Source organism: Vicugna pacos, chromosome 14, assembly GCF_048564905.1.
Source record: "Vicugna pacos chromosome 14, VicPac4, whole genome shotgun sequence".
NCBI classification, from domain to species: domain Eukaryota; kingdom Metazoa; phylum Chordata; class Mammalia; order Artiodactyla; family Camelidae; genus Vicugna; species Vicugna pacos.
In genome coordinates, this window is record NC_133000.1 from 73,237,208 (window position 1) to 73,247,945 (window position 10,738).

The following is a 10,738-nucleotide window of genomic DNA, read 5'->3' on the forward strand; positions in this document are numbered from 1 at the left end:
TCCCTTTGGGGCACTGAGCGTGGTTTTTCCCAGAGGCCCTCCAGGCCCCCCACCCCGATCCCCCACGTGGAGCTTGGCTGCGCAGGGCGGACCCCTGCCCCCCACACCTGGCCCAGAGTTGCCGCCCGCCGGGGGCCCACCTGAGCTTTGCTTCCCAGCCTTGGGCCTGGGGCGCTGGCAGATGGCCTCTCTGCATCCAGCACCCTGTTCCCCCGGCTGAGCTCCCCCGCATTCCCTCTGGCAGAGACACCTTCCAGCCCCGCAGCCCGGTCTGCTCTGGCTTTTCATCTCTGCCTTTTCTTCCCTCTTTCCTTAAACAGAAAAGTACAGGACTGAAAACAGAGACAGAACTTGGAGTTTGTCCCAAAAAACATCTAGGAAATTCAGTGTCCTCACGGGGAGCATCTCCGAGTGGGGGGAGGGGGTGGGTTTCCCTGCCCCCGGGCTGGCCCGGTGCCGTGTCGGCAGGTGGACTCTGGCCTCTGCACCACCGCCAGGTCGGGATGGCCACGCGCACCCCGGTCCTGCTGCTGCTCCTGCTGCTTGCGCTCCTGGCCCCACATCGCGCCCAGCCCACAGGTAGGCGCCCGCTGTGGGCCTCCTTTCTGACTCAGCACAGGGTGGGGTGTGGGGGCTTCCTCCAGGAGCCAAGGGGCCCCGGCGTGACTGACATTCATGGCGTCTGCCATCCGGGGCAAGTACCTTGGAAGTGACCGGGGCCCTCGGGGGGGCCCCCATAGCCACGCCCAGATGGAACCTGCCCTGGGTAAGGGGCTCAGGACAGCACAGGACATGGCTTCTGGGGGGCCGGGAGCGCAGCCCAGCCCCTCCCAGCCTCCCCCCCCCGGCAGAGCTACAGGACCAAGGGCTGTCTGGGGCTGTGGTGACAGCTGCTGGGCTCCCGGGGGAGCAGGGGGCACCCACGACCACTTCAGCGAGTCGGCTGCCCGGGTGTCTCCTTAGAGGGAGCGGTAGGCCCTGCGCAGCTTTCAAGTGTCTTGGTTTCATGTTTATCCGGACACCGGGCGCTGTGAGTGGAGGTTCTCCTCCACCCCCTCACCCCCTCCTCCTTCGGACCTACCCAAACCCCCCCAGCTCTGTCTGCAGCTCCCCAGGGGTCAGTGGATGGGGAGTACCAGACCTGCGCTGCCCCCAAGCCCCCCAGCCCTGCTGCACACACAGCCACTGCGCCCCTGCTCTGACCCCGGGACGAGAACACACCAGATGGTGAAGGTTGAGCACGGAAATCAAATGCAAAGTCAGACGATTAGTCTTCAACAACAGTTGTGGGTTGAAATGCTAGTGTTTTAGGTCTATCGAGTTACGTGTTAGAAAAGTTAGCATAACCTCTTTCTTTGCACGTTCCAAATGTACTGGGACATTCATGACCCCGGGGCCTGTGTCCACTTCTCTCGGACAGCGCTGCCCCCAACAGCCAAGCCTCCAGCTGGCCCACCTCCCCTGCCCATCCATCTCTGCACAGCAGACAGGAGGGGTCAGATCCCTCTTCTGGCAAACCTTTGGAATAAAATCCAAAGCTCCAAATGTGGCGTAAGAGGGCCCTGCTGGCAGCACAGAGCTCACAACTGCACCGCGAACGGCCGGCCGCAGCAGCTTAACAATGTGGGGACTGGCGGGGGTGTGGTCCAGACACCCAGGAAACCTGCCAATGGAACTGGAAACAGACTAGATGTTTTATCCTGTCTTCAATATGTGCACCTGCCCGGCACAGGGGGAGTGGCCAACAGCAGCAAAGAACGAAGGCGGGGAAGCGGAGCCCTCAGCCCTCCACCTGGTCCCCCCGGAACCCAGGACCTCGCAGTCCCAGGCACAGAGCCTGCCCCGGCCCGGGGAGGTGGGGCATCCAGGGGACCCCAGCCAGCCCAGACCGTGCAGAGGAATGAGACGGACTCCCCAACCGGATGCTGGCACTGGAGGGAGAAAGAAAAGCCTCTCCGGAGAATCAGTCACCACAGTTGGCCCAGGGGTCTGGAAACCCACAGCCTAGCGTCACGTCTGCCTTGACATCTCCGGGGAGATGCGGGTCCTCTGCAGAGAAGCCCACGGGCCATTCATGGTAAAAGAAAAAACCCCAAACACACGGGGAACAAGACAACCATGAACCTGCAGTAGAAAGAATAGAATCAGACTCACGGAAACCTTGACGCCCAGATACAGAGCCCAAGGGTTCGGCGTGTTTCAGGAACCGTGCTAAAGACAAGAGACGTGAAAAGGCTCAGACGTGAGGAACAACCAAACAGAACTTTCCAAGATGGAAAACATTGATTTGAACTTTTAAATCTGTTAAATAAACTAACCAACACAAAGCATTTGGACAAGAGACAGTCCTCCTTTCCAGGAGAAGGCCAGTCAGCAAATGCAGAAGGAATGAGAGTTGTAAGGCACTGTTTTGCAATTAAAATTTAATCGCTGCTTCAGGACAAACCACGTTGAGTTAGACCATTGGAGAACAGACACTCACAGTCGCAAAGTATCGTCCTCACAGTTGAGAAGTCTGGGGACACCACCTGTAGTGCCCCAGACTTGATGTCCGCCCAGAGCCTCAGGATCCGGCCTTTGGAAATAGGGTCTTTAGTTAAGAGACAGGGTGGGCCCCAAATCCAGTGACCGTGACCGAAGCCCTTGTAACGAGGCTCACCGTGCAGTCCTCCCCATGTGGCCCTCATCCTTATATTCCAGACTGGGACTCAGAGCTCCAGCTGTCACTTCTGTGCCCCAGGCAGCAAGGTGGAGGGAAGGGCAAAGGAATCAGCCAAGGGCCACCCCAGTGGTCTTTTCCAAGAAGACTCCCAGGAGCTGCAGCCTGGCCGTCTGTTTGCGCCTTGGTGGCTGGCACTCAGCCCAGACTGGGGCAGCCTGTCCCGGGCAGCAGAGTGCCTGGCTAGAGAGCGGGGTTTGTCCTGGCAGAGGGCTGCCCAGGGGACAGCCCCTCCAGCCCCGCCTCCCACCCATCCTGTGCTAAGCGAACTCCTACTCAGCTCCCCTTCCGCGGGGACGCCCTCTGCACCCTGCAGCCCTCCCGCTCCTACCTGGTCCTCCTGGTGTGCAGTGCCCTGACTCCTCACCTGTCCGCGGCCCTGATCATAGCTCAGTGCCTTGTGTGTGACGTGGTTTGCTGAAACAGGGCCTGGCCTGTCTGGTTTCTGCAGATGTCCCGCGCCGGCCCCGCCCCTGCGTGAGGAGCGTGTGGTATGTGGTAGACACCTCGGGGAGGGCTGAGCCCGTCTGGTGTGGGCTCACTGCTCCCTCCCCTGCACCCAAGATTGTAGCCAAACTGGCCACCCTCCACTTGAGCGAGGTTGCTTTGTGGCAGAGACCAAAGTGACCCTCACACATCCATCCCAGACCCCCACCCCACCCCAGTGCAGACTGCTGGGAAGCACCTGCCCAGCAGGGCTGTGTCCCCAAGCCCCCCGCAGGACGTGAGTGGGGGTCCTGCCCCGACTTCCCCCCGCAGGCGGCCGCGTGCGAGGAGCCTGGGGCCCACGTCTTCTGGAGCAGGAAGCAGAGCTCCTCCCCAGTATGAGCGGTGGGCGTGGGGTCCGCTCGGCACCGCAGCGCAGACCCTGACCTGTGGGAAGCGGGGCTCCCGGTTCTGGGGCTCCCACCCACACTGAGGCGCCCGCACTCCTGTCTTGCTGCAGTGTTTCTTCCCGCCTCAAAAGCAAGTGAAGTTCTGGTGAGATGGAAGCGGGCTGGCTCCTACCTTCTGGAAGAGCTCTTCCAGGGAAATTTAGAAAAAGAGTGTTATGAAGAAATCTGTGTCTATGAAGAAGCCAGAGAAGTGTTTGAAAACGATGCCCCCACTGTATGTACCCACCGTGAACTCGCTTTCCCCTTACTCAACTGCTGCTGCCTTAGGGAACATTACTTTCTCAGAGACTAAACTAACCTAGTTACTTAGCTGTGAGGTTGACGTGGCCCTAATCTTACAGACGAGGGAACCGAGACAGACAAGGGGAAACAACCTGCCCCAGCCAGGAAGCGGGGGCGCGGGGCGCCGTCTTCAGATTGAGCCAGTTAGCGCGTTGATCAGACTGACCCAGCGCAGAGGCCTCAGCTGGGTAAGACGGACAGGATTTGGTACTTGCAGTCGAACATAGTTGTTTCAACCCGGCCCAGGGGGCCAGCCTGGTAAGGACGTCACCCATAGTCTGTCAGTTGGATTAGAAGTGGCTCCGTGTGCACGCTAAGCCACACTAGGGAGAATTTGCTGTTCTCCGTGACGCAGGCTTGTCGGGAGACAGAGGGACTGCGTGTGTGTGAGAATCTCGGAGCAGGGAGATACTGAGTAAAGACTTACCAGTTCCACCTGTCAAAGTAGCGATATTTAAAGTTGATTCTGGACAAAGTGTTGGCCCATTTCTCTAGCATGTCTCAAAAATACTGTAAAGTCATGGTTTCTTAGGTGCTCGTGGGTAAGAGGACTCCTCTGAAACAGACTGTCCTTAGCGGAGCTGAGCATCAGGCCTCCTGCGGAGGGAAACCAGGGCTCCCGGCCCGGGACTTGCGACGTCGAGCGGGGGGCGGGGGCAGTTACGTGTCTGCTTCCTTGCTAGGCTTTAAGCCTGATTCTCCTAATTAGATACCCGCACCCCAGACTAACCCCCCACCTTTAAATATTTAATCATCGTGGAGTTGGCTTATAAAAAAAGAAAAAGTCCTGTGAACTGTTTACATCTGCATCATGTGCTCTGCAGAACGGGGACATGGAGACGGCCTGGGGGCGGTGGGCGTCAGAAGGGCCCCGGGAGGTCGCGGTGTTTGCGCCGTGTCATAGACTTTTCCTTCCTCAAGGGGGTGACAGTAAACACACACTGAGTAGGACACGGGATGTCTATGAAAGAGGACATGAGCAGATGTAAAGAGCGGTGTTCTTTGCTGCACCCGCCTTCTCCGATCTCCAAGCCCACCCACGGGGGAAAACACAGGGAGACACACGCCCACTTGTAACACCTGCATGTTTTCACTCCGCAGGCCGAGTTCTGGAAGACGTACATGGGTAAGCGCTTCCTCCGCCGACTCCAGGATTATGTCCTGTTTTCTCCATTAAGATCAGGGAAGGCCTTGGCTCAGGACACCTGCTAGCTTTAGGTCGGTGGATTCCAGATGTTAAGCCTTGGGCTCCTGGACCCTCAGCCCAAAGGAAGAGCCTGGCACTGCCCAGGGACAACGAGGTGGGGAAGGCCCCGGGGTCCTGTGGGCGTCAAGGTGAAGCTCCCTCTGGCCTCGGGCTGAAGGGTCAGAACCTAGTGAAGCTGAGGGAAGTGACGGTCCAGCCAAGGCATGGGGGATGCCGGGTGACCCTGCAGGGAGTGCAGCTGGACCACAGTGACCGAGGGCAGCATCAGGAGGAGCTGCGGTCATGTGGGCGCTCAGCAAGGACCCCTGCGGGCAGCAGCCCCCTCCAGCCTCCTGGTGTCCTGGGCAGCGGGGCCGGAGTACCTGCCCGAGGTCCTCACGCCTCTCTCGGCAGGTGGCTCCCCGTGCATCTCCCAGCCCTGCCTCAACAATGGGTCCTGCCAGGACAGCATCCGCAGCTACACCTGCACCTGCGCCCCGGGCTACGAGGGCCGTGACTGCGCCTTCTGTGAGCCCGCCCCCGCCTGCCCCATCCCCTCCCCACCTTACCCCCACTCCACCCCTACCTCACCCTCCCTCCCATCCCGCCCCCGCCCCATCCAGGAGAGCGCCCACAGGTGGGAACCTGGTTCTCCACTGGGAATCACATTCTGGAAAAGGCCCTACTGCTCCCAGACGCTAACCCTAATCCCCAACCCACCCCCTGTGGGGTCACCTCCTCTTCCTCCCAGTCCCACCCCCACCCTGACCATCTGCCCTCTACTCGCGGGTGCTCCTGGGGCCTGGCTGACCCTGAGCAGGGGGATGGGTCCCCAGGGGGCAGGGACTGCACGCAGCTCCCGCGGTTGTGGGTGGAGACCCTCCCTGCAGCCTGGTCGACTGACGTTTCTTAAACATTGTGAACGTTTACTCACGGGGGTGGGCAAAGCCAGTTCCGTCAGTAGGTACTAGGTGCAGACGTAAACTCAGTCCTCCGATACCTCTGGTCAACGCAGAGCCAACTTTCCGGGACAGACACCGTTTCTGGCCTGGGTTTCTCCTCTGAAGCCGTTTTTCACTCCAGCTGCCTGCTAGGGCCCCCCCAATGCTGTGTAGGCACCCCAAGCCCAGCACACACCAAAGGAGGGTCTCCAGCTTCACCCCACGCCTGCCCCTCCCCCATCCCACCTGCTGGACCCGCAGCGGGTCACAGTACCCCGCCGGGAAGAGGCCACTTAAAGCGAGCAGCTCCTGTAGCCAGAGCGAGCACACGGGGCGTGCAGACTCCGGGCCCAAGCTGCTCTTGGGGACAGGGACAGGCTGTCACTGCCTTGCCTTCTCTCCAGCTGGTCTTGGATCCAGGGTGGGGGGTGGGAACACTCGCAGCAGCAGACCACAGTCTGACAAGAAGGAGGACTTTCAGAGTGAAAAACCAGGCACCCCCCACCCTGGGCACAAGGCAGTTTAAGAAAGACTACTTCCAGGTTGACGGTTCTGGGGTCCCATTTTTTTCCTTTTCAGCTAAAAATGGGTGTCACCCCTCGAGGACCGACGGGTGTCAGCACTTCTGCCACCCGGGACCAGAGTCCTACACGTGCAGCTGTGCGGAGGGGCACACGCTGGGCCCAGACCACAAATCCTGCCTCCCACACGGTGAGCTCCCTGCGCGCCACGTCCTCTGCGGGCACGTCCTAGACGCATGTCCTCCATGCGGGCCAGGGGTCTAGTCTCCCGTTGAGGCCACCTGGGCCTCCCCTGCTCTGCGTCCACACGGAGTTATCTCAGCTGATCGGCTTTAAGGAACAGGCTGGAGGGGTCAGCAACCAGACGAGGCTGGCATCTCCCCAGGAGGCACTGACCTCTCTTTCCGTGTGGCCGTCACAATGCAGAGAGCTGTGCATGCGGGACCCTCACGCCGCAGAGAAGCAAGCAGGAGCTTCAGGTGTTCCCGTGGCAGGTAACAGACACTTCAGAAACACGTTTTGTCTTTTCCATCTTCTTTGCCACATAGAAATGTAACACCAGAGTCAAAGGGGTGTCGTGATTTAGGTGGACTGTTTACTAATCTCAACATCACTCTGCAGAGCACTTTCTCATGCTGAATTCACGTCTCCAGTCTCGTCATTATTTGCACCAAGTGAAAACCTACAGATTTACTTACAGCCATCCAGGCCTGTCTCTGAGTTCAGAATCCCCATTTCTCTCAGAACATAAGCATCCCTGAAGGGGCGGCTTCTCCCCACAGCGCCTGGCTGGAGCTGGGCCCCGGAGCCGCATGCCCTGACCGGGGGGCTGTTTCAGAGCCCACTACACTGTGCTGCCCTCGCCCTGCAGAGTGTCACTAGCTCTTTATTGTCTGTTTTGGTTTTTAAAGGTGAAACTAGCAAATTCCGAAGGGAAAGACTTCTGTGGCGGTGTCATCATACAGGAAAACGTGGTGCTGACGACAGCAGGGTGTTCGCTGCGGTACAGAAACATCAGTGTGAGAGCAAGTAAGTTTCATCATTCGTTTTATCAGATCATATTAGAAAGAAAAACTGTCCTATGTAGAAATAAAATGAAAAGCTTAAATCTAGAATTTTTGTTTCTAATGTAACACAGACTGCATTTAGCTCCCACGCTAGTGAGGTCATGTAGAAAGTCAGAAGCAGACGTGAAACACCTAGACGTCTGCACACAGCAAGCAGACAGACCCCAGTGCTGAGTCCGAGGAGGAGGGCACAGTGGATGGAGACTGGACGCTGAACTGGAGCCCCGCGGGCCCCCGGTCTGGGCTGTGCCTGAGCACGTGCCCCCAGGGGTCTCAGGCCCGCGGATACTTGACTGTCCATCCCCACACATTTCTCAGTCAACAAAACATCTGCCTAGAAGACGACTTCTGACCAGCCCAGTGTGGTCGCCTGGAGAAGCTCCCCAACCCCTTCCTGCTCTCCTGACCTCATCCTCAACAGCACTGTAGCCTCCCCCGAGGAACTCGCTCGGGTTTTGGAGGGCAGGGCAGGCCGGGCCACGGTGCTTGTCTGTGGATGAGCGAGCAGCGATGAGGAGGGAGGGCCTGGCCGGGGGTGGCTGTCCAGCCAGCCCCCAGTCTCAGGCAGAGACCCAACAAGCTTTGCCCGCAACGCGCGGCCTCCCGCAGGTCTCCGCAGGCCCCCCGAGGACGCGCCGGTGGCGGTGGCGGCCACGCACGTGCACGAGCGGTACGACGCGGAGACGGGGGACAACGACTTGGCCCTGCTGGCACTGGCGCGGCCCCTCCGCTGCCCCGACGCCGCGCGCCCGGTGTGCGCGCCCGAGGCCGACTTCGCTGAGCAGGTGCTGGTGCCGCGGGCGCGCGGCCTGCTCAGCGGCTGGACGCTCCCCGGCCCCGGGCTGGGCCTGGCGCCCGCGCAGCTGCCCGTCGAGCCCGTGGACGCCGAGGAGTGCGGCCGCACCCTGAACGCGACGGTGACCACGAGGACGAGCTGCGAGCGAGGCGCGGCGGCCGGGGCGGCGCTGTGGGTGGCGGGCAGCGCGGTCAGCAGGCGGCGCGGGGGCACCTGGTTCCTGACGGGGCTGCTGCGCGTGGGGCCCCCGGCGGGGCCTGGCCAGCCGCTCCTGGTCACCAAGGTCCCCAGGTACTCGCTGTGGCTCCGACGAGTCACACGGCAGCTGAGCCCCGTGAATCCGAGACAGCCGCACCTTCACAATAGCTCCCTCGGCTGACGGCCTCCCCTCGGGGCTGCTTATCTAAACAGAGCCCCCCAGAGCAGGCAGAGGGGGTGGCACATCACAATAAAGTATCTGTCACCCCTAACAGCTGCTTCCTGAAACTGGCTGATGCGTCAGCGCAGAGGCAGGAGCCGCGCCTCCGGGGACCTGGGAGCTGCACCCCCACCCACTGCCCAGAGACTGGGAGGGTGGGGAGGGGGTCAAACGGCGCAGTTTGGAAGGGCCGGAAGCGCCAGGCTGGGAGGCTAGCCCCAGCGCCGCAGCACAGGCCGCGAGCAGCCCAGGGAAAGGCAGGAGGGCCACCTCCGGGTGGGGGGGGAACCTCAGCACAGGCCCCTGGAGCCTCAGGCCCGTCTCCAGCCATGGTCGGCAGCAGCAGCCAGGTGAGCAGAAGTAGGGGCTGCATGCTGAGGGCTGCACGGAAGCCTGCAGCCCCATGAGACCGCAGCCTCCACACGTGTGGGAAGACATGTGGGTCCACACCACCTGGGCTTCCCCAGGACCAGAACCCCAGGGGTCCCTGACTTTGTACCAAAATGACAACTCACAGCAAATGGCTGGAAATGATGCACATTTTACGTTATTTTTTCAGTTAGGAGGTTGCATGTGCTCCCGGTTTCCCTGGGGAACAGAAGGGCCCTCCTGGCTGAGTGCTCTTCGGACGGGGCTGGGGCGCATGCCTGGGGGCCCCGACACAGCTGTTGAGGGAGGACTTTTTTAAGGGATAAAAAGTTCAAGTTGATTCATACATTCTTATGACTGGGAAACAGGGAGTTTAAAGACAAATCAGATTTTTAACTCACGATTCTTTTTCAGGGGCAGCTGGGGAGGACCTGGGCCTAGTTGCTTATTATCAGGTTTTTTTTAAACGGAGGCGCTGGTCTTAAGTCTCACAATTCTTCAACACACCAAGTGTCTCTTTCATTTCTGATGTACTATGTTAACCCTAGAATTAAACTTTTTTTTTTTTGGCCAATCTGCAGATGCGCTGGCCCATTTTTCCAAAAGGACCTTGAGAAAAATAAAAGTGACCCTGACACAGACTAACGGAGGGGCCAGCAGAAGAGAGAAGACTTTAAAGTCTGCCCCAAATTTGATTACATTACTTTCAAGCCACCTTGTGGTCAGCACGCCACTGCTTTAAATGGCTACTTATGACTTAAAATCAGCAAATGAGCGTTGCAATTTTATGTAAATAATACTGCAAAACTATCTGCACTGTCGTTATGGCATTCACTGCACTGCGAATCTGGATTTCCACGTGGAAATCACTGCAGACAGCACAGGCAGAGGTGGATATCTCACTCATGTCTGCAGGGCTCTACAAAACAAGCACCACCACAGGAACACCACAGCCCCGAAAAGCCAGCTGAGACGGGGCTGTGTGAGGCAAAAACAACATCTCTGCTCACTTTACACATGTGACTCAACAAAGTGGCTGGAAGCCATGAGGAAGCAAATCCAAATAAAACGCAAGAAAAAGGACTCAGATTAGATGAGGCTTTAACAGCGCCCTTTCACACTGGGGCAGAGACGGTCTGCTGGCATGGCGTCAGTGCAAACCGCCCCCCCCCATAGGACTCACCTGTGTCCGCGAGGCCGGCTGGCCGCTGGGCCCACGGGCCTGCAGACCAGTCGGGACTCAGGGCACACGCACCTGAGGCTCTGCGCCTTCGCCGAGCGTGGCCTTATCTTGTCATTAATGGTCAGTCCTCAATTTCAGTGTCACTGTCCACTATTCAAGAAGGTACCTGAGAATGTTGAAAACTCAGTGCTCTCTGTAGTTAAACCCAGAAACACAGGCATGCTTACAGAAATTCTGGTATTCACACTGCAGTGAGAACGCCACTCCAACCCCAACTGAAGGGCGCCCACAGTCCCTGCTGAGGGGGGAGGGTCCAGGTTCCTGTCTGAAGCTGTGAGACCAGCACCCCAGTGAATGGGA

General features: G+C 59.1%; 1 protein-coding gene across 1 annotated transcript; it reads left to right on the forward strand.

Moving 5' to 3' along the window:
- Window positions 1–503: 503 nt before the first annotated feature.
- On the forward strand, window positions 504–8,823 carry PROZ (protein Z, vitamin K dependent plasma glycoprotein). Its single transcript, XM_072937391.1, has 8 exons — window positions 504–579; window positions 3,666–3,829; window positions 4,999–5,023; window positions 5,498–5,611; window positions 6,604–6,735; window positions 6,972–7,039; window positions 7,457–7,574; window positions 8,222–8,823. The coding sequence occupies exons 1-8, from the start codon at window positions 504–506 to the stop codon at window positions 8,785–8,787; spliced, it is 1,263 nt and encodes a 420-aa protein (XP_072793492.1). The 3' UTR covers window positions 8,788–8,823.
- The last annotated feature ends 1,915 nt before the right edge of the window (window positions 8,824–10,738 follow it).